General features: G+C 35.3%; 1 protein-coding gene across 3 annotated transcripts; it reads right to left on the bottom strand.

The window, feature by feature from the left end:
• Positions 1-1,722: 1,722 nt before the first annotated feature.
• LOC129432743 (sodium- and chloride-dependent GABA transporter 2) lies at positions 1,723-24,697 on the bottom strand. Of its 3 annotated transcripts, XM_073866715.1 has the most exons (17): positions 24,563-24,697; positions 23,623-23,860; positions 21,594-21,728; positions 21,311-21,451; positions 19,440-19,536; positions 18,951-19,013; positions 16,020-16,149; positions 14,871-15,005; positions 8,882-8,979; positions 8,658-8,788; positions 8,056-8,168; positions 6,520-6,651; positions 6,237-6,339; positions 5,494-5,594; positions 4,888-5,028; positions 2,995-3,173; positions 1,726-2,439 (listed from the first exon to the last, which is right to left on the bottom strand). In XM_073866715.1, the coding sequence occupies exons 2-16, from the start codon at positions 23,819-23,821 to the stop codon at positions 3,012-3,014; spliced, it is 1,881 nt and encodes a 626-aa protein (XP_073722816.1). In that variant the 5' UTR covers positions 23,822-23,860; positions 24,563-24,697; the 3' UTR covers positions 1,726-2,439; positions 2,995-3,011. The 3 variants fall into 3 exon arrangements, with proteins under 3 accessions (XP_073722812.1, XP_073722813.1, XP_073722816.1); XM_073866711.1 differs by having other exon boundaries at positions 1,723-3,173; XM_073866712.1 differs by having other exon boundaries at positions 1,723-3,173; positions 23,623-23,857; positions 24,563-24,591.
• Between the last annotated feature and the right edge of the window lie 66 nt (positions 24,698-24,763).

The following is a 24,763-nucleotide window of genomic DNA, read 5'->3' as shown; positions in this document are numbered from 1 at the left end:
CAAGGTAAACCCACCCCAATGTGCTGTTACAGTCAGTAACAGACCCTAAGGACATCACGGAAAAATATCTGTTAATTGAGTGAGCCTGAAAATAACACGGATGAGAGATTCTGAGTTGAGAATTAAATTAAAACGTTTGTGAGAAGACCAACAAAATGACATTGGTTCAACCAATCAAATCAGTTTGGGGCGGGCCTACACTCTGGGTTATTTTCAATCCAGTGTTGGGTCAAAAGGGATGAGCCCAGGCCGCTCGGTTGTACTTTAACCTATGCTGGGATGTTTTGATCCATTGTTGGGTCAAATATAAACATTTTCTGTGTTAGGGTCAGTGGCAAAACAGTGGCAAGATGAGAATTTAAAAAATCTTTTTAAAAAAACTTGTTTTAAAAGCATGCATCAGGTTTATTTCAATGCACATATTTATGTTAATTTTATGCAACAAAAAATACATTTGCACCATGAAAGTTAAGACTGAATGGACCTGAAAATGTCAAATGGTGTAACCGCCAATTGCGCCAAAGAATGAGAAATATGAAATATTTTATCCACCTTGATTGAATGTGAGCGTAATTGTAAAAAAACATGAAAACATTTTATTATCATTAAAGGTCCAGTGTGTAAATGTTAGCGCCATCTAGTGGTGAGGTTGCAAAATGCAACCAACAGCTCAGTCCACTGCTCACCCCTTGCTTTTGAAACGCATAGAGAAGCTACCGGATAAACATGTTAATCGTCGGAAACAGCTTAGTAAAAAAGTTTGTACGTTAAGGGTTTTGTAGAAACATAGGGGCACAAAATGGCGACTTCCATGTAAGGGGACCCTCTGTGTATGTAGATAAAAACGTCTCATTTGAAGGTAATAAACACATAACGGTTCATTTTTAAAGGTCTTTATACACCCCTGATCATTTAGTTTTGTATATTATTTTGCATTTCTGTCAAGAGATCCTTCTAAAAAAATTACACACTGCACCTTTAAATAATTCTATTAGTTATTTCTAAATGTACATTTTAATGTGCTTTTGTAATATTTGTCCTGACATATGCTGAAAACAGCTCTGTTTTCTAAATAATCTTTGAAAAATTATGTAAAAAATGTATGTAAAAAAAATCATATTACACTAAACTAGATGACACTTTTTTATGAATATATTTATATTTTCATTTAAAAAAATACTAGTTACACCACTTGACACATAATAATAATAATAATAATAATAATAATACGTTTTATTTATATAGCACCTTTCCATAGCCCAAGGACGCATGACCGGTTACACCAAATTGACATTTTTGCAATTATCCCCCAAATATTCTTTCAAAATGAAATAAAACCAGAAGTATGTAGAGAATGTTAGCAAATAATCTGCAACTTTATTTTGAAATTTTAACCCTTTTACATTTAATTGAACCATACGGACACAAAATAATTAACGTCACGTCATTAACCTGTTAATTTAACCCAACGGCTGAAAATAATCCAGCATTTTTTAGAGTGTAGTATATGTTTGAACAATCAATGACAGAGTATTCGGGAAACCTGCATTAAAACAATAATTTTGTTTCAGGTCCAATAAAATGTTGTGGGGTTGTCTGTTTACATGTATGCCTCACCCTTATTATTTTATTAAGCAAATAATACTAGACTGAAAAGCTGTTTCAACAATCAGCATTCATGCACGATCAAAATTATTTGTTTTATAACAATGCGTTAGCTGTAATAATATAGTTATGTATAGCAACAAAGAGTTCAAATTTTAAAGCTTGTTTTATTTTTGAAAAAAAGATTTGCATAGTCTTAGCATAAAACAAACATACATTGATTATCTTTCAGGGACATGAAAGAACAATATGTTTGAAAAGGATACATGAAAAATCTATACACAAGCCTATAATGCACCTTATAAAAATACAGCCTTGCTAATAGACGTAAGAGATATAAAACTGTAAGAATGGCAAGTACATATTGATAAACAGATAAAGGGTACAGTACAGGGTTACAATTACAGACACTAAATAAACCATTTACCAAGACTTCAGTTCATACTTTTAAAACGTATGGCTACACAAAATGACATTGCAAGACTTCCAAATCCAGATCTCTAAACAAACAATAAGCAAAATGCAGGCTATTCCATCAATATCTGTTTTTTTTAGTACAAAGACACTAATGATATTGTCATCTTTAAATGCTTGTTCTCAGAACAAGTATCATTTCACAATATTTTATTTCAAGTCATGTTTTGTCAAGCCATGTCTATTTTTATAGTGCATTTAACATATATTGTTTCAAAGGAGCTTAACAGAAAGTCATGCCATAATGTCTTAAAGCCCCCTGTGAGCAAGTCAGCCAAAGGCAACTTTAAAAAAGAAAAAGCTCCATAATGTTTAATGATTTAAATGCCTCAGCTGCACTAAGCCCCAGTTGTACTTCTCCTGAGAATATTATGAAGAAAAAAATATATATGTATTACACAATCCATTCATTCCTGTATGTATACCATGGGCTGTTGAATGCTTTATTCTGATTGGTTGAGAACTGTTCCATGGGTATGCATTATTTTTCGATAAACGCACACCTGCCCTATCAAATGTCTTAAAATAACCACCAGAGCAATGCCTGTAGTAACAGTTGAATAATTGACTCCTATTGAAGTATTTGAAAATAATGCACACCCTCCGTGTGGCATTGCCACCATGGCTGTGCATATTTTTCGAATAATTCAATGGACGGTCATCAATTATACCTTATATAACACATTGTGAACATAAACTAACCTACTCACCAGTTGAACCTACAGCAAAAAATATTAATTCTTAATACAACATAGAAATGTTTAGGTCATTTTATACATCTTAATATGATTGACTATATAATGTTACACTGACAAAAGTCATTTTAAGTTGAGGTAAAAAAAATCATTCGTAAAAGTAATAACTGCACATTTCACAGTGTATAACATTCAATATAAAAGCTAAATAAAGTTATACCGTATGATTGTGTATTCTCAAACTCCACTGGTGTGGTCTGTTGTGACTTTCTCATATCCATCCTCCTGATTTTTCTGGGCTCTTTGTGGTTTAATGATAACACGATTACACACTGTAAGACGTGGACTGTTTGGTCGGATCTGCTTAAGATCACTAGAGGGGGTGAGGATGTCTTGACCCTGAGAAGATGTAAAATTTGCATTAATGGATATAGATATTGCTTCAGAAACAGTCAATACTCAAGACAATGGTACTGTACAATGAGTTTAGACTGTTAAACAATAATAAATAGGGGTGCACAGAAATTTCGGCCGAAAATGGCATTATCGGTTTCGGGCTGAAATAAAAAATCCAGCCGAAAATGTCAATCGAAAATGAATGTCAACCGCGCCCCTCCCATCTGTGCGCTAGCACTTGGGTTTCACTCACGGTGATCAGTCGTCACACGCAAAGATTAAGCATGTCTTGATGTGTAAACTTTAGAGAGAGTCGCGCTAATGTGTCTCATACTGTAATCCATTAACATACATTTGGCGAAAAAAGCAATGAAACACAACGTAACATTTTTATGTGGAGCGACTGTTGCGCTGTTTGAGATTCACCCTCCTTCTCTGTGTGTGGGTATGCATTTAAGTGCCCTAAATAGTGCACATACGAGAGAGACGCGTTTAAAAAAAAAACAAGAAAACATAAACTTTCTCTGTTATTGACAGAGCACATATAAACAAAATTATCTTCACAGTATTCTTTTTCTAATAAAAACATTTGTTTATGTCTTAAGTGTATGTATAGATTTAACCCAGTCTCACCCCATGTCGTCAATATTTGACGACACTTGACCATTCGTCAATATGTGACGCGGAGGGTATACCTTTATTACATTTTTTGACGAACTGGGGACTTCAATACTATTACGTCCGTTGCATTCTCTTCTCCTATTTTCTTACCATTTTCGCGTCGGTTTAGGGTTAGATTACGCAAAATTAAACAGTGGTCGCGAAATTAAACAGTGTACGCGAAATTAATCAGTTGTCACCTGGCGTTGGGTTTAGAAACAGTTGTCACCTGGCTTTGGGGTTAGAGTTAGGTTTGGGTAGGGATTTCATTATGTAAATCTAACGCTAAACCGACGCGAAAATGGTAAGAAAATAGGAGAAGAGAATGCAACGGACGTAATAGTATTGAAGTCCCCAGTTCGTCAAAAAATGACGCGAAAGGTATACCCTCCGCGTCACATATTGACGAATGGTCAAGTGTCGTCAAATATTGACGACATGGGGTGAGACTGGGTTGATAGATTACAGTCAGATTAACCTACTTAAGTCTGTGTCATTTATGTTAATCAAACAACCCATGACAAAGAGACAAATAGCTCTAAAAATAATAATATATTTAATTTATTGTGTTATGATTCATTTAATTTGATTTCTGTACCTAATGCTAATTTCAGACCTTATTAATGTACAACTTTGTTCTTTTTTATAAATATTTGCAATTTCTTTATTGTTTATTAGATTTTTCCCACCCGCTTTTTGCTGATCGGAAAAATAATCTGATCCGTGCCTCAAAAACTGTAATGTGTTCCGAACTGTGCGTTTTTTGATCCGTCACACACCCCTAGTTAGTACACAGTGATAGCCATAAATGCAATTGTACTAATAATTGGCATAATCATTTCTTTCAGTGTTTCGGTTTCGGTTTTTCGGCCTTGGTTTGCTTTTTTCGGTTTTCGGTTTCGGCCAAGAATTTTCATTTCGGTGCATCCGTAAACTATATGCTTTTGTACATGACTTTGATTAAATGGTTAGTAAATAATGTTTTTTTTTTAGATTATATGAATGAATATAAATGAATGAATGTATGAATGTAGTGCTGGTTGGATGCAATTCTGACCTTTCGTAAGGAAAAGACTATGAAGACTGGTATGCAGATAATAGGAATGACTGTGAGCAAAGGTGCGATCGTGTAAGTCCAGTCAGGCACTTCATCAGTGGACGCATTTCTATTACCCAGCAGATTATACAGCAGAGTGGCCTAAGAGGAAAAAAGCATTGTGCTTTCAAAATCTTGTATTGATATAGTGTACATTCAAATTTGATTGAGAACTTATGTCTTAAACATTGGTGAAGTACATTCTGTAAATATGCAGGACAGGTGTACATGTATTAATTATATATATATATATATATATATATATATATAGAGAGAGAGAGAGAGAGAGAGAGAGAGAGAGAGAGAGAAATAATATATAAAAATAAACATGCAATATGGGCACGACACACTGGCTTCTACGCACAAATGTACAAATAAGACAATTTGAGACAACAACCACACACAAAAAAATTAAACGTTGACTGTTAATGTTTTGATGAATGGAGGGATGGGTAGATTATGGCATGGACAATCAAAGCAGGAATGAATCAATGAAACAAACTCCTGAGTAATCATAAAAAGTGTACAACATTAAAACACAGGTAGAAAAACTAAACATGAACTCACGCTACAAATGAGAGGGGTAATGAAGAGCCAGCAGTACTTCAGCGCAGCAATTGGTGCATATCCTATCATATCCTCAATGTTGTCATAGAAACGGTCTGCACCTGCAAACCAGCCATTTGCATGACAATGTCATTTATTTGTTCCCGGTCTGCCTTCTTTCCATTTTGCAATCATTTACCAAGTAATTAGTCAAGTTATTATAGACAAAAGCTAAAAAATACTGATCAATGTAATCTGTGTAAATTTGTTTAAGAATATAATTATGATACGAATTTTCCAGTATCACACATTACACCTATTACAGTGTAATTACATATAAAATGAAAATTATTAAATAATAATTAATTAATTAATTACTAACTACTTGATGAATTATTCTGCAGCAGCATGTAGTGACAGATTATTTTTTTTAACGTGACATGACATGGATATGATATGGTTGTCGATAGTAATTCTGGTTATTGGTGTAAAATGTAAAGATGATGTAAGATGTAAAGATCTGATTACTTAAAAAATGTGATTTATGTGTTAATATTTAATTAAATGGTCTTATTAAGTAAAAGTCATTCAAAACAAATCAAACAGATATCATTTTGATTAGGCTCTTAAAGTTAATTCAACAGAATTTAACACATTTGTGTTATCAACTTTGATTTCATGTTGACTGGTAGTGAGGTAGCAAGTTAAGACAGCAACTGCACATTTTACAGTGTACATTATTTTACAGTGTTATTTTATCTTACCATAGACCCACGCGACAACAACTGTCTCAAAACAGGCGATAAAGAGCAAGTTGGTCCCACTGGGGCCATAGGTGTCCATCACATTGAAGAGATAAATTCCTCCCTATAAAATATCCCAGATGCAAAGACTACAGTCAATTTTGGGCGGGTAGGGGTAATACCAGTAGATTATTTTATTTGTCTGTATTAATTCCTCTGTATGCTTGTTAATAAAGTGTGATGAGTTACATACAGTATTTGATATCTATCCACATCTCTGTCCGTCTGTCTTTTTATACTGTACCTTCGTGATGAATGGCAGACCAAGTAAAAAGCAGACAACAGCAATGGCCAAAACCAAAAGCTCCCGACGTTTGCGTAATTTTTCCGGAAACAGGTCAGTGAGAGCTGTAGCTAAACTTTCCACACACACAAACTGAAACATAGAAATATACAGAACAAAACATTTAAATAACACTTAAAGTAAAACTCATCTTTAAGCATCAATAATCTTTGTTCCTGTGACAATGATTTCTTCATGCTTTAATGTAACAGCTTAAATGTAACTCTACACCCTTGCCTCATCTAGTATACGTGGATCTATGTGTATGCAAATTAGTCTCTGCCTCCACTCTTTCGCACCTCCTCAGACCATAGATATATATGTAAATAGATGCATGATCTATTCTGCAGTCCGGTTTCACGCAATGCATATGTAAACTCATTTTATTATGTGCTACACTGTAAAAAAATTCTGTAGTTATGCAGCTGTTTGCAAGTAACTTACTGTAGACTTACATTTATGTTATTTACTGCCAACAGTTTGTTCAAAGTTAAATGAACAAAACTGAATAAAACTATAAAGTGGCACTGTCAAAAAGTAACAGCCTCATGCAAAGCATTCTGGGAACCAGAAATCCTCGTCAACTTTTTTCAATTTTTTCCTTCAGATTTTGGTTCCCAGAAAGCTTTGACAGCGCCATTTTGTATATAATGTATTATACCCACGCCTACTTTTTTAAAAACAAAGTTTAACCGTGGATTTATGTGTTTAGCGGAACCTAAAGTGTAATCTCATATACAGTGTTACGACATAAATAGTCCTTAGATTGTATATTATATTCTATAACAAGATGTTCATGCGAAATCTGATGTAAACAACAGACTATATATCTATATTTCATGGATTATACGCATTGCATTTGTGGACAAAAATGGTCATTGGAGGTATTCATTGGACAATTTTCATGGGTTATTCACACATCTGAAACAGACTGGATTCGACTCGCGATTGTTATATCAACACAAAGGTAAGAAGTCCCGTTTATATTTTGCATGTGGTCATCTGGACTTCTGTCACAAAATACAACATTTATGATGCTAGAGCATCTGTATCTCAAAACAGAGACCATACACTGATTCTAAACCCGTAGACCTTTTAAACGATGTATAGTAATGTTAATATTATTAATGTTTGTATACAGTAGGCTATATAGATATTGTTAGCGGCGTTAAAAAAACTGACATCATCCCGCCCACAAATTAGTGTGCGTCGAGAGGTTAAAACACCATATGAAAGAGAATTGAAAAAAGAGAATTTCTGAAAAAAGAGATATTTAATCTCAGAGAGTCTTTCTGGTTAAATAAAGGTTAAATAAAAATATATAGGCATATAAACAACACAGGGGGACTTTAAGTCCTAAGACAAGAATGGGTATTGGTATTGGTATTGGTTTTAAGGCAACTTTTATGAAAGGTGTTGATCCACTTAAAATGATGACTAGTGTACAAATACAATATATTTATATAAACTGAGTATTAAAGACATTGAAAACTGTACCTGGCTGTCAAGGCCCAGCATAAGTACCATAAGAAAGAATAGAAAGGACCAGAACTGGGGTCCAGGTAACAGAGACAGAGCTCTGGGATATGCTATGAAAGCTAAACCAGGACCTGCAAAAAACACATCAGTGTACAAATTTGATTATTACACAGGAATAAAAAAATGATGAAACAACTAAGAATATATCATTAAAGCAAATAGTTGCTGTCCAGGGAGCTTGAAGGTTTCAGGCATGCTTAGTACAGGATATAGTCATTTAAAAAATATATTTAGCAACCCAAATATAGCTTTGTGCCAATAAATGCCATCCAAAAACCTATTAAATATAAGGACTCGAATATATGAACATATCTAAGAACACCATTTAGCCACAACTATATTGACTATGTATATTTCTTCTTATACTTTAATGCTAAATGCCATTCCCAAATAATTTAGAGTCTATACCAATCACAAGTATTGGACTGAGATGCTCTCTTGTGGTTGACAGCAGCATAGCAAGTAACCATGATAGTCCCATATCAATAATGACATATAATGACTACATATTATGATAACTATATAATAACTGCATGTTATATTATAATAATAATATTTACCTGAAGATACAATTTCTTCCATGGATAAATCAAGCTGTTGGGACATGAACCCCAAAATGGAGAAGACCACAAACCCAGCAAAGATGCTTGTTGTGCTGTTCAGCACGCAGAGCGCTAAACAATCCTTGTAGAAATCAGGATACAAATATACAATCATAAATGACAAAATACTGATGACATGTTTAACATGTTTAACATTGACATTAGAGGTTACAGACTTGTAGCAGTCATTGTTGTATCTGTTGTAACTGCCCAGCGCTGTAAGGACTCCTTGACACACGGCGTACGAGAAAAACACCTGAGTCCCCGCATCACGCCAGACCTGAAGATAAAGAGACCAAATATAAAAGATAATGATGATGGGACTTTCAATCTCTCAAAATCTATCAAGAAGATGTCTGGGGCTTGTTCCACCTATAATGAAAAGAAATGCATCTGGTATGAAGAAAATGAAACATATCTTAGGACCATTACGGTTGTATATAGATTAATATATCATCAGTGACACCTTGACCACAGGAAATGTTGCACAAAAAATAAAGGACATCTGCATTACAACAGGTAACAATGTATAATGGACTCTTAGATCCAATCTTAATAATGAGACAGCTTGTGTAACTGCTTAGTAATGTCATAGTCTGGTTATCCCCTACAATAGAATACAAAATGTTTTCTGTAAACCAGCATTGCAACAATGCTTACTGTGAATACAGAAGTAAGTAAATTGAAACAAGTAAATTGTAAATGATTTAAAATAAGTCACATTCCTTCCCCAAAATGTAAATTATTTTTTACATTACATGTTTGATAGATGCTATAGAGTGCCGCACGGATGACGTATTTTGTATTATTGCAAAAAAGCTCTTTTAAACAAGTTACAGTAGTGTTTTCAGGTTAACACAACTTGTATGAATTTTGAAGTCGATGTTGGGCTTTTTATTTTTTTTAGTAAATGCATAAACTTCAAAATATTTAAAGGAACAGTATGTAAGAAATTTATATCAATTAATCATAAAACGGCCCTGATATGTCACTAGACATTAAGAAATAATTTTTATTTCAAATACTTATATCACTGACAACAGTGGTCCGGCCAGAATATTGTTATTAAAAAAAAGTGGAGTTGCAGCCCTCAACTAATGTTTATGTTGTCATTTTATGTATTGGCCACCAGTTGTGTGATTGCAGTACCAGTTTTAGCCACAAGTTTTGTGATTGCAGTACCAGTTTTGACCACAATCCTACATACTGTTCCTTTAATAAAAGTTGTATTCATCTGTGAAGATTTCCTTGTTGGAAAAAAAACACGTGTCATTAACTTTTGTTAAATACAGAGCTTATTTTTTGCGATAATGGAAAACCAGTGTCCTGCTAACTTCCAGGTTGGCCTACAAAAATACGTCATCCCTGTGGCACTTTATTATCCAGTGCGACTTAAGGATGTCGTACACCGAGGGATACACTTCGTGCCACGCCATGTATCTAAAAATCAAAATTTTTTATGAATATACTGTACACACATTGACAGCGCATGTCGGCATCTGTCGGACACTGCTCAAATCCCTGCTGCACTTCTCCTCATTTGCAGCGTTTGGCTGTCACTCACGTTGATGTGGAACAAAAGTGGCAAACCTAAACACATCAATTTACTTGATGGATTTGGAGCGGCAATTTTCAAACAAATGAGAGGAAAAAACGTGAGCCATTGTGGAAAATCCTGGTGGCAACGGAGAGAGTGACGATGCAACAATATTGGTTCCAAAAAAAGCAAGGAAATAAGTTACCTCAGGCCGTTTTCAATCGGAAGGCTGCAGCCTCCGTAGGTCGCATATGCAGACTACATACGCCTGGTTTAACTTAAAGGGCCATTTCACCGATAGGAACATTAAACTTTATGGAAAGTGAGTCATATTTGTAGTCAAAATGTAACATAAATGTAGAATTTTGTGCCTATTTGACCGAGAAAAGACAAAATGTGACTTGAGAGCACATTTGTATGAAAAACTACAACTCCCACTATAATGCACAGCTCTGCAAGCCACTCCCATTAATCGGAACACGGCTCAGATATGATATTGTGTACATAAATGCCACGTTAGTAAAACAAAGAAAATAGCCACCACCACTGTGTCTGACAGACACCAATCATGACTTACTTTTAAACGTGATGTTACATAGTGGTACACACAATAACACTCTGGCCTGGTGTGTAGCAAAGTCTTATTCAAACAGTAACGTGCGGTTTCAGATCTGCAGTACAAATGTTTTTTCAAGTACTTCAAAAAGGGTATGCATTTTAAATGTTTATTTAGTTTTACTAATTTTCTTTTTGTCTCTTGTTTACTGTAATTACATCTGTGTAATATCAGCCTCACTGCTCTCACAATATAGACATATAAAACACCGCTCAGATATGCTATTGTGTATATAAATGCCACCTTAGTATAACAAAGAAAATAGAAACACTCACTTTAGTTAGACGTCCGTTTATCCCGGCATCCTCCACACAAACGGGTCCCCTGCACAATATCTCCACAGAAGCGCTGCCTCAGCTCTTGGAGCTTGTACTCGTAAGCCGAAACACGTCTTTGAAATAAGCACGCGCCCAGAAACATTAACAAAACAAACGTTCATATCCTTATCTGATCCAGAAATCTTAAACCAAAAGCACACAGCGCGAGTCTGTCCAAGCTCATATACTCTGCAGTGCGTTTGCTCGTAAGCCGAAACGCGTCTGTGAAATAAACATGTCCAAACGCGCGCAAAGTTGCTCTCTTGCCTGGAAACCTTTACCAAACGAACGTCCACATCCTTATCTGATGCAGAAATGTTATAAAGAGGGCACACAGCGAGAGAACAGGCAAGCTTCTCTACGCAGCAGAGGCCGATGGTTGCGGTGTCTTCCCCCGGCTCCTCTACTCAGCCGAAGCCCATGCTCCAGCCTACTCCTCGGGCTTCTGTTCCTCCATCTGCCTGAGCTCTTTGTTGTACTGTGGCTCATAAAGGTGCAATGAACAGCGGATTAGAGCATCACGCTTGCGAAATCACCCTCTTCTATATCATATTGATTAACTTCCACTGTTATTGTAACATGAAGTCTGACTCGCTTCACAACTTCTGTTTAGCTTAGCTTAGCATAAAGATGGCGGCTGATCGTTTTTTTTCCGTATGTGTTCGTATATTTTCGTAAGTCCCACCCACTGATCTGTAATTGGTCTGAAGCGTGAGTGGGTCCCACCCATAGCCCCCACGATGGAAAAATGAGGAATGAGTGTCTGTAGTCTTTCACACTCAATAGAGATACAGGATTTCCTTCTTTCAATGACGCAAAATGACGATTTTTACATCATTGAAAGAAGGATGTGCCTCACTGAAATCAGTATTTCTCCCCTCTCAGGGGAAACTGAGGGAATGATGCACGACCATTCAAAAACATGACTGGGGTTCTAACGGTACAAAGCTTAATGCAAATGGGTGAAGTTTCCCTTTAACTGAGCATTACATTCGCAAGTCATAAACGTATTACAACAATTTACGATTAATTAAGAATAATAATCAACTTTATAATTGTTAATATTCTGAAATAAGACTGTCCGGATGATTCTTTAAAGGTTTCGTGTTTTTAAAGTTTTGAGGTTGACCAGTTTGATTAAAATAAATAGCACCTGTGCTTTTTTGTACAATTACTTTTATTTATTAATGTCAACATTCTATTCTTTATGTTTAACAGCTAACACATTTTAAGTTACTCATCTTCTAAAATAAGGAAAAGAGACTTTGAAGACACTTTATTATAACTAAAAGTCCAGTGTAGCACATTTTTGCTACTTGAGTGCAATAAATGTTTTTTTTTTGTTGAAAATATGAGAATCGTTTGAGAGAATCGGGATCTCAATTACCATGGAGAAAAATCGTGATTCACATTTTAGCACGAGTCGTGCAGCCAAAGTGTCATGCAAATTTTTCGCTTGAGTTAAATATTTTGGTAACACTTTACAATAAGGTTCATTAGGTAACATTAGTTAATGTATTAACTAACATGAACAAACCATGAGCAATACATTTGTTACAGTATTTGTTCATCTTTGTTAATGTTATTTAATAGAAATAAAGCTTTTAATTGTTTGTTCATGTTAGTTCACAGTGCATTAACTAACGTTAACAAGATTTTAATAAAGTATAAGTAATTGTTGAAATTAACATTAACAAAGATTAATAAATGCTGTATAAGCGCAGTTCATAATTAGTTCATGTTAACTAATGTAGTTAAATAATGTTAACTAATGAACCTTATTGTAAAGTGTTACCAATTTTTTCAACTTGGGTGAAGACGCGTTTGAGGCGAATAGTGCATGTTTTTGGGGCAAACATGCCGTCCATATCACGTCAGTCGCATCGCCCCACGTGACGACGCGTCTGATCGCGTATTTGCATTGACTCTGTATGTAATCTACTCGCGCAAATCGTTGAACACGCATCTGGGGCGAACCCACAGTTACTCTTGTTGTAAGAGTTCAACAACCATCAATTTAAAGTTTGTCTCAATTGCTTAAACAAAAAAACTGGTTTCTGTAGCACAAAATCCGATACATTACATCATTCCCAATGTGTGTATTGTCTGAGGACACAGTTTGAAATGGGATTCAGAAGTTTGCTGTTTGTTCTGTTGGGTGTGACATTTTTCAATTGTGTGTGAAGATTTGAAAAAATGGTGAATTGTTGAATTGTGTCTAAGCAATCAAGAAAAACTGTATCTGAACCCTGACTGAGAAACTGCCCCTTAGAATTTAATTTTTTCCATTTGTGCTGTGGACATAAATGGTACCTTAAATTTTGTGGTTTACTGAGGAGAGGTATATGCCGATCTAATCGACTGAACTCACAATTTTGTCTTGTGGATGTTAAAAGAGGCAAAAGATGTCATCCAATTACTACCAAACAGAGACTTAAGCCATATCTGATCACCATAATATCAGAATTTAAAATATGCAACAGCATCACTGACCTTTATCCATACAGAACATAACACATGTCTCATTTGCAAGGGGGTTCACCAATGCACACTTACATGTAGCAATCCACATCTGGTTACTATAAGCAGGCTAACATCCCCCAGTTCTATTTTGTAATACTGAGTGTTTATTAACTTTTCCAGACTGTGTATACATGGTACCCCACTCATGTGAATATTTATACACACTTCCTGTGTGTGAATGTGAGAAGGGAATAGCAAGGACATTCTGACACGGTTTTATTTGTTCTTCCACCAAAGCTGTTTCTTTCAGTAGACAGGATGTTAATAACCCCTATTAGATGTTCTCAATAACCTATTCTGTATCTTGGCATTACTATTATAGCTGCATCTGTGTACCTCCAATGTGACTCTACTTCTCCCTCTATTTACAACAAGACAATACTTGTTTCCCCACTACAAAAAAAATAAATCTTCCCAGGCCGCCCACGCAACTCATTTTTCACAGTTTTTCTAGTCAAACTATATTTTACTCAGCCACTTTAGGCGAACAAAATCCATGTCTAAGAAATATTTTTGTGACATGCATTGTAAAATTATATTCCTCAGGTCTTGCAAAAACCTCCTGTTCATTTTACAACTGTGTTTTCGTTAACTTAAATTTCGGTCTCCAAAACCAGATCCAGTTATAGCAGCCAGCCCCGGGGTTAACAGAAACCAGTCTTACTCTCAATAAACACCACAGAGCCAAGAGTTATTAGGCAATACAGGCAAAAACATGATATGAAAACATGACAATTAATATTGTCTGCCTGATAGTACAAACAGTACTGTTGCCCTTATCACAGATATTATAACATATTAAGACATATAATGGCACAGTGTTTTTGTAGCTTACATGATAGAGCATTTTTACATTAGTAAAAGGTCATTGGTTCAATCCCTGGATGTATTTACAAAATGTATAGCAGCTTGAATGCAATGTAGGTGCCTTTGGATAATGTTATGCAAATGCATATTATATTTAACATGCTTTTGTGTAATACAAACATTACTGAAAGCATTTGTGATTTGAATTGTGTTTTGAGAAACATCTAAAAAACTAAAATTCAGGGTGTTCCTTTTAGCATGCACGTATTATTGAAAGTAATGTATGTCCTTCTATAGAAATACTTTCTTAAAAAGTATTTATTTAGTTTCAGAGTTTTCGCAGTACAATACAGTGCCTTTGTTTAACTTACATCAGGGTTGGAGAGTTTACTGATGTCAGGATAAAGGTAATAAGCAATCCCAGTTCCAGCTCCAGGTAAGGATACTCCTCTAATAAACAGGATGAACAGCATCAGGTACGGGAACGTAGCCGTGAAGTACACAACCTACAAAACATTTACACATAAATATTTAATATGAATAATATTTATTTAAATATTTTTTCCCAAAGTGTGACACATTACTGTTAAGCTAAAATTATTTTTAACTTGCTATTTTTATTTTGCTACTTTTTATAGTTATAGACACTCTAAAAATGGCTAGGTTATTTTTGACCCATAATTGGTAAATATTGGACAGAACACATTCTGGGTTAAAAATTACCCCATGCTGGGTTAAAAATTACACAATGTTGGGTTGTTGTTATGCAACCATGGGGTATAATAACCCAGCATTTGGGTTAAAATAATCCAGCACTGGGTCAATTTTAACCCAGCGGTGTGTTCTGTCCAATATTTTTTCATTACAAAAACAATAACCCGGCCAGCCATTATGCTTTTATGACCTCAAATTATCTGAAAGGCTACATGATATAAAAGCCAATCAGATCGCCTTATGCAAATAACCTAGGCAGAGCCAGCCAATTACGTTTATGGAAGACCGGAGCATAGGTTGCGGCCACTGTTATTGGCTGTTGGCCACGCCTCAGACAAGCCTTCTGTCAAGGGTTAATGCTTTCACCCCATGTATGTACCGTTAGTAGATTAGCCACTTACTGCTAATTAGCTACAAGTGTGTTTTGGTAGTCGGCCGACTCCCTTTTCCAAAGTGTTTTTCAAAAATCATGCACCCCACCTTTAAGGGAATGTAAGTCTATTATGTGACCCTATCTGTGAAATCCAGGCAAAAGGTTTATAATCTAATTATGAGATTTGGGCATCATTGTTTGTCTTCAATTATTGATTTCACTTTAATTCCAATCTTTGACATGATCTTACTCAATTTTTAAGATATCAAGGTTATATTTCTCAGAATGTTCTTTAATTATGTAGGATGATTTTTATGTAGAAAATAATAAATCACAAAAATGTCTTTAGCCAGTGTTTCACAGACAGGGTCACATATATTTTCTTTTGTTTTCTCAATTATTTTCATGTCAGACAGTAAATCTGTTAGCTGACCTTGCCTGTGGTCTTGACCCCTTTAAAGATGCAGAAATAACAGATGACCCATGCCAGCAAAAGACACATGGCAAGATCACCGTTTACGCCCTCCAGAGCACCACTGTCAGACACCCGCAACATACGATAACTGAGGATACACATACAGCACAACAGGAGAAATTATAAACAACACATTTCCTGTCATTTCAGTAACATGCATGTCAAACATTTTTAAGTTGACACAAATATGGAAAAGGACAAACATTGCAACAGAAATAAGTTACAAACATAAATATACCCGTGCTAGAAACACATGTTCTGTTTCCTTGATGTAGGTTTGTGGGTTTTAGTTTAGAATACTGCATGAATAATAAACATCTCATTGCATTTTCGGCTATGTGGTTCAGCCCAGATTGCCTAATATCTCATGTCTGCATGATGAAAAATTTAAGGTCTCTGTTTTACAGATGTTTTTCATTTTTCCCACCCTTTGTAAGGGAGAGGGGTCTCGATCATTGTCAAGAATGAAAAAGTTCTTCAAGACATTACCACATACTTTTAGTAATTGAATGACTAAGGGACATTTCACACTGTAAGAAGTCAAAATGTGCACATAGGTTAATCTATACACAAGTTGGGGAAGGAAAATTTGGCATCTCCAATTCAACCTGCATGTCTTTGGACTGTGGAAGGAAACCAGAGTACACAGAGTAAACCCACACTGACACATCCAAACACAGAACGACTCCCTGACCCAGCCGAGGAGAACCGCTAACCTTGCTGTGAGGTAACAGTGCCGATTTCAACCCATGTAAAAAAATGATTTGCTTAAATTCAAGTGTATTTCTATAACACAGTTTTGCATTCTTGCAAATCACCATTACAGACAATACACCGTAGAACAAACACTGGAGCCATAAGAAAATAAAATTGTGCGTGGGATTGTATACACTGTAAAAAATGATATCATATCAACATATATTTTTATGTTACTTTAACTTAGAAAAACAAGTTGAAATTATTTAACTTGTTATATGAAAGTCGAAAGTTAAAAAACTAGGTTGAAATGACTTGCATAATTACGTTTTTTTTTTTACAGTGTAGGATGAACAACATTTTGTTTAAAAAAATTGGTAACACTTTACAATAAGGGTGCACTAATAAGCAGAAATTCATGCTTAACTAATGTACAGAGAGGGGAATATATTATATTATTTCATTTTATAGTATTTTGTAAATGTTTTATTGTTGTGTTTAAATGTAGTGTGTTATGGGTGTTTTTGGCAATGTTTTTGGAAACCAGTGTTTAATAAATAGCTTTTATAAACTCTAGTGATGGTCATTAATTATTAATTAATCATTAGCTAATGGTTTGCAAATATATCATTATGTTGTGAATTAACTTTTTGATGCACATCATTAACTCTTATTTAGTAATAGTATTAATTAACACACTACTAATGCTGTAATAAACAATGTATTAATGCATATTAGTTTACCTGTATTATCTGGAAGTTGAAATATAAGGCTTTGGCTCATTGTGGTAATTAACAAATTAATAAACACTATTAGTTAATAAAATAAGTGATGATGAAATGAATCCACAATTACATATTTAATTAATAACAATTCATATATGAACTAATATATGAACCAGACAGACTCTTCGTTAGTTGCTAATGAGGCAATCATTAATGAATAGCTTAGATAACCATTAGTAATACATTAATTAAGTATTATCTGTGCATTAGTTAAGCGTGAATTCATGCTTATTAGTGCACCCTTATTGTAAAGTGTTACCAAAAAATCTTCAAAAAATCCTCCACAACTCTGAAGCAGAAACTATTCCTGATCTTTATATAGTGTTATAAAACGGTTAGTTCCAATCCTTGATTCTGATTGGTCAATAGGTGTGCTTTATTCACGATAAAACACTGTTATGACCGCTTCACCCAACAGTTCTATTTAAATTACTGCGCCCTTAGCAACACCCTTAGCAACACATAAACATATAATGAGACAAAGTCTGAGAACAGTTTGTTGTTTTTATTTGAGCTTTCATGTTGTTGTTCGCAGTGAGGGACTATTTTTTCTAGCGGAAGGAATGCTTTTATTGATTTAACTTCATGAAAGTTGCACTAATATTTTTTTACTTTAATATTGTGTGGTAACTGTTTTATAAAAGCAATAAGGTACTCGAGGCAAGTGCTGTATCGTGAATAAGTAACGGCTGAAGGGGTTGCAGGCACTCCGCTTCGCGTCGTGCCTAACAATGCCCTTCAGCAGTTACTTATTCACGATACAGCACAGCCTCTCGTACCTTATTGCTTACTTATACAGCCATCCTGCATAATGAGATTTTGCATGTAACTGACTGTAGTGCAGTATTGTGAATGCTTTGAACCCACATACATGTACAAACTACAGCATAAATGCTCATTACAAAAGATGCAATGACAGACAGAAATAAATTAAATGGCTTCATTGTTTTTAGAGACTGAAGTACTATCTGAGCAATAGTAATAGTGATGCTTGCCTTGGCAATCATCGAACACAGATGGGGATCTGTCATTGGTCAGACAATCAAACAGTACTGCCTCAAGCCTCACGCCAAAGGCTGAGCCAGTGTTGATGTGTTTGGTTTGCCGGGAACAGATCAATGCTTGAAAAGTGTAACAGAACCAAAGATTATAGATATTAACATTCAATGTTCAATAGGACGGCTTTGGTGATTCAGAGAGATTAAAATACATCTGTTGTCACGGTCTTGCGATCAAAGATTGCCTGCGATTATTTTTTTTTGACAGTGTCAGAAATGTAGCATGATCCTACAACCTACACTTACTGAGTAGCCAATAAAAACGAAGCATTGTCCCTAAAAGTTAAATGTTTTGTTAGAAAACTTTATATAACTAAATATTAATTTAAGAAATTATGTATCCAACTCACAACCAATACTCTTGTTCTGCGGAGATCACTTTAAAAGGTGGCCATTCAGATCCATTTTGAGAACTGAAGAAAGATCAAAAGAAAAGTATGAGTACACCAAAGTATTTAAAGTGCCTTGCTTTCAAACAAAAGCAAGTGTTTACTTCCGTTCCTGTGCTGTTTCAGGTTCTATACACAAAAGAGCAAGGTTTAATTTTTAAATCTATTTCTATATAAGAAAAAAGCAATACGATATCAAGTTACGACAAGAAGAATATATTTTATATATATGTATACACCTGCTCTCTCATATGTCTGTCTGTATGTTCTTTTCATCTTCTTGAGTACAAAGAATGAATAAATACTAAAGTGGTTTTGTTTGTATAAAACAAAACTTTTTTTCTAAACATGTTTTCAAACATCTAAAGCCTTAAATCCAAACATCCGAGTGAACGCCAGACAAAACAAGTCTTTTTTTTCCTGCTCTCAGATGTTGTCAAGTGTGATTACCTCAAGCTGTAGTTGTCAGTTTCATTGTAGAGGAAAGACCAGTCAGCAGCAGATCTGTGCTCACCGATGTTTGTAGCATTTAAAGTTTGGCAGTTTGCTGTTGATAAGAAAACAGATTGTTTAGAATAACCAACAAACTAGATTTATTATTTATTTTCTTTAAAAAAATGGGAGTGGTGCTTGCCTGTGCAAAACTCGCTACAACAATGTTAAGAGGTCTACTTTGCAGTTGCTATGATGTTTTGTATGGATATTGGCACCCCTTTATTTAATAAGTTTTGCAACCTCCACAAGATTGTTTTTTATTGTTTGGTATTTGATAGAATCCATAATGGCATGTATCCCAACAACATGTCCAGGACCTTTGGTAGAAAATAGACCCAGAACATTAAAGATCAAGCAGTAAATTTAAACATGGACGTGGGTACTTTTTATTTTCCATCTTGTGTGTTCTCCAGCTTTGCTCTTTGGAGATCTTTGGCTACTCGAACTTTACTACTTGCTGTGCATTAAGTAAGAAATATCTGACGTTGAATAATTCAGAATTATTCATTATTATTAAAAATAAAACATACCCGTAGAACAATTCTCAACCAATCAGAATAAAACATTCAACAGGGAGGTTAAATGCTTTATTCTGATTGGTTGAGAAATGTTCCACATGCATGCATTATTTTTCAAAGCACACCTGACCTGTCAAATATGTTAGGAATAATTGATGGCGGGCCATTGAATTATAAGAAAATAATGCACACCCAAGGTGGTAATGCACCACGGGTGTGCATTATTTTCAAATAATTCAACAGACCGGAGTCAATTTTCCCGCTTATACCACGGTTACCACAAATATTGCTCTGGTGCCTATTTATAAGACATTTGACAAGTTAGGTGTGCGATTATCAAAAAATAATGCATACCCGTGGAACATTTCACAACCAATCAGAATACAGCATTCAACAGACCCGTGGTATATCTTTAAATAACCACCAGGGCAAAGTCTGTTGTAACCATGCTATAAGTGGAATAATTAACTTTGGACCCCTACATTATTTGAAAATAATGCTTACCCATATTGACGGGACTCCGTTTCGGGTTGTGACACATTACCACCTTGGCTGTGCATTATTTTTTAATAAATTAACAGCCAGTGGCGGCTCGTGACGGCTCAACGAGGGGTGCTAATTCAAAATAAGTGTTCGGAGTGTCGTGTGTTGCTTGCATTTTCAAAATATGTGTTTGTTTTGTCATGTGAACCATGTACATCACGTGTTTTGTCAAAAAAAGTGCCTGCTGCACACACGTCAAAACCGTTTATGATAAAACAGACGCTCATGTTCACAAAATACACGCAAGACACTCCCTTTACAGTAAACTCTGATTACGCATGAGATTTTGCGAGAATCTGGTAAACACGAGCGTCTCTTTTATCATAAACCCTTTAGACGCGTCTGCAGCAGGCACTTATTTTGACAAGACACGTGATGCACACAGTATCTCTCGATGCGCAGAACACATATTTTGAAATGACGAACCACACACATGACGGACTACATACATGTTGTAATGAACTTTGCTTCGATCGCCTTCGTTTCATTTTTAAGAACACAACTAATTTTAACAATGCATAAGTCATTCACATCCATTGCACAGTATGGTGTACGTTACATGTTACGCACCCAATATTAATACTGTAGATAACAGGCTTTGAAAAACTGAAATAGGGATGATTGCATTATAATATTTGTGAGGATCAAAGCTGTGATGTTCGTGCCATTTGGGAAACCACAAAAAAAGTTATCCTAAGTTATTCAGTGTCTTAATCCTAATTGAATACAGCTTGTCATGCATTACTATAATACATTAAGCCACACCTGTGTTCCAATCGTTGCTGCAGGAAGTCCAAGGTAGTGTACTCCAGAAACAGTTAAACAGGTAGAAGATAGCCCAAGCCAGAACCACTATGTAATATATATTCAGATATATCACTATAACTTGAGAGGCAATGCCTACCCCTGCAAGGAAAGAAGAAATAAAACAATTAATGCCCTGTCTGCAATCTTAACTTATGACATTCCTCTGAGATAACTCCAGAATGCTGACATGTTAGATATATAGGTTGATATTAAAGGCACTATTTGTAAATGCATGCAAAACCTTCAAACATGGGGCAAATTTTTCTCCAAGCAGTGATGCCTCCCTGACTGGTGTATTGACCCATTGCAGTCTCCAAGAAGAATACTGGGATTCCACAAAAGAACAGGAAGATGAAATATGGAATGAAGAACACGCCTGGAAAGACCATAAAATAAGTTTATGTACTTTATTCAGGCGGAAAAAATGGGGCGGTAACAGAATGTATGAAGCTAATATCTATATTTTACCTAATTATTTTCATTTGAGCTTGAGGCAATATTTTAATTTGAATGTCTAATACACTAAAAGTTTGGACTCACTTGACTGCATTTATGTTTCTTGGGATCTTTGTAAAACTTTTTTTTCTTAAATCTAAACTTTGAATACTTCCCTGGGAAAAAAATGTTGTGGTTGACATTGCTATGTACTGAAGATTGCTATACTCCTGTAATTGATAAAGCATTGTGTTAAAGGATTAGTCCATTTTCTTAAAACAAATCCAGATAATTTACTCACCATCATGTCATCCAAAATGTTAATGTCTGTCTTTGTTCAGTCGAGAAGAAATTATGTTTTGGGAGGAAAACATTCCAGGATTTTTCTAATTTTAATGGACTTTAGTGGACCCCAACACTTGGCAGTTTTAATGCAGTTTAAATTTGCAGTTTCAAAGGACTCTAAATGATCTCAAACGAGGCATAAGGGTCTTATCTAGTGAAATGATTGTCATTTTTGGCAAGAAGGATAGAAAGTGTCCACTTTTGGACCACAACTTTTCATCTTCTTCCGGTCCTGTGATGCACCAGTGCGACCTCACGTAATGCGTCATCACGTCAAAAGGTCACAGATGACGTATCGAAAATACGCCCCAGTGTGCAGAAAGAGGACCGTTCCGACGTTGTTGTATGTTGAATGATACTAATTAATGTCTTTGTGTCAGTTTATTGTTTAAAATTGTCCACAAATGTATTATATATGTAACAACACGTGACCTTTCAACGTCATTACGCAATTACGCGAGGTCGCACTGGCGCATCAAAGGACGGGAGGAAGAAGAGAAGTTGTGGTTTAAAAGTGCATTTTTTTTTGCCAAAAATTACAATCGTTTCGCTAGATAAGACCCTAATGCCTTGCTTGAGATCGTTTAGAGTCCTTTGAAACTGCAATTTCAAACTGCATCAAAACTGCTAAGTGTTGGGGTCCATTAAAGTCCATTAAAATGAGAAAAATCCTGGAATGTTTTCCTCCAAAAACATAATTTCTTCTCGACTGAACAAAGAAAGACTTCAACAGTTTGGATGACATGGTGGTGAGTAAATTATCTGGAATTTTTTTAAGAAAATGGACTAATCCTTTAACATGTAATTAGCATTAGCATGTAATGGGTTTGATTTCCAGGGATCATACATGTTAATAAAATGTTTATCTTAAATGCACTGTAAGTTGCTTTGGATAAACACATCTGACAAATGCATACATGTTCTTAAACATTGCTGAGATGATTACACAAAAAGCAACAACCCAATTGTTGGGTTAAAATGTTTATATTTAACCCAACAGTGAGTTAAAACAACCTAGCATTTTGAGATTACACAATAGGTCTAAGGTTAATAGGTTAAATTAGAAAAAAAATTAAAGCAAGTCTATAGGATGTTTTGCTTATTTTGCCATCTGCCAGATCCTGTTAGGTAAGTGACAACACCACTCCTCAACATGTTGCATGACTCAGTGTGTCTGTCACATCTATCACAAGTTTTAACGGTGAGTTTTGTGCCTAAAGTTAATAAACTTTACTTCATTCTTAAACAATAACATTAGTGCTGTTTACACCACCAAAAAGCAAGAAATATGGTTGCATCAGCATGTGTTTAGAAAAGAGAAAACATGTCTATGATGAATTGTTCTTCACATTGCAGAAGAACACAGTGCTCTATTGATTATGTGCTGGCTTTTAAAGGTCAAAGCCATGTCATGCTGCAGGGCCTTCACAAAACCCCTCAGACAAAAGCACACATGGTTTCCAACCAAATGCCATCTGTAAATTTCTTACCTCCACCATTTTTGTAGCATAGGTAAGGAAAGCGCCACACATTTCCCAGGCCGATAATCTCTCCAGCCATAGACAGCAAAAACTCTGTCTTGCTGGCCCATTTCTCTCTGCCGTCAGATTCGTTGTCTGTGGTCTGTTTTTGGTCTTCTGCGTTCCCATTAGCCCCTTCAGGAGCGTTGAGGCCTTGAGTCTCCGGCATGTTTCTTTTCTTTATGTCCTATTTTGCTCGTCTGCCCTTCTGACAAAACATAAAACAGATAGTCCTGCGTCAAAACCTTATGTCTTGTGCTGTGTTGGGCTAGTCAGGATGCTCAAACAAACAGAACAATGGTTATAAAGTGCAACGAAACCACAATATTTGCACTATTTAGGGGTATCAACCTATAAATGCATTACTTATTGTTACTGTATAATAAGCTGGAACAAAAGTATTTTATAGCAAAAGAAAAAGACAAAAAAATGCATTACTTTCAAGTACTGAATAAAACGTCTGTTACTGACACTGACAGGCTTGATCTTAAGGCTTGCTTAAATGAATAAAATTAGTTTTGCAGACAAAAAAATGCATTGCGCTTATAACTGTACTGTATGTTTTGAAAAACATTTTTAATTAAAGCATACAAACCATCAAATTCATAAATTATACCAGATAAAGGTTCAAATTGGCAACTTAGTAACATTTTATACAGTATACATCATGTAAGATATCATCTCTCAAGTTTAAAGGTTCACAATACGAAAATAAATCTGAAAATTATATTAACGTCTGCACAATCTGCATGCATACGAAAGTGTAAACATGTGTCTAAACAGATAGCTTAAGAGATAAAAAAAATATTTTAATAGTATAAATAAGTGTATTGCACAATTATAATTAATGATATACAAATTATATACATCGCTGTACTCTTTAAACGTCACAAAAAGTCCAGGGACTTACCGAGTGGACAGCTCCCTGTGAATGTGGATTGCAGTGTTGTGCATGAATGTTTGCTGCACGCGATTTGCAATGGAAGAGGGCGTGTCGATTTCTGCTCACAGCAGTGTGCCTCTCTTGTTTCATGAGGTAAAATTTATTGAAAACAATTATGTATTTCTTGTTGAAAATAACACACTCAACGATTAATGTATATCTTAAAAG

Source organism: Misgurnus anguillicaudatus, chromosome 1 (assembly GCF_027580225.2).
Source record: "Misgurnus anguillicaudatus chromosome 1, ASM2758022v2, whole genome shotgun sequence".
NCBI classification, from domain to species: domain Eukaryota; kingdom Metazoa; phylum Chordata; class Actinopteri; order Cypriniformes; family Cobitidae; genus Misgurnus; species Misgurnus anguillicaudatus.
Note: the sequence above shows the minus strand (reverse complement) of the source record. Positions and strands in the feature narration are given on the sequence as shown.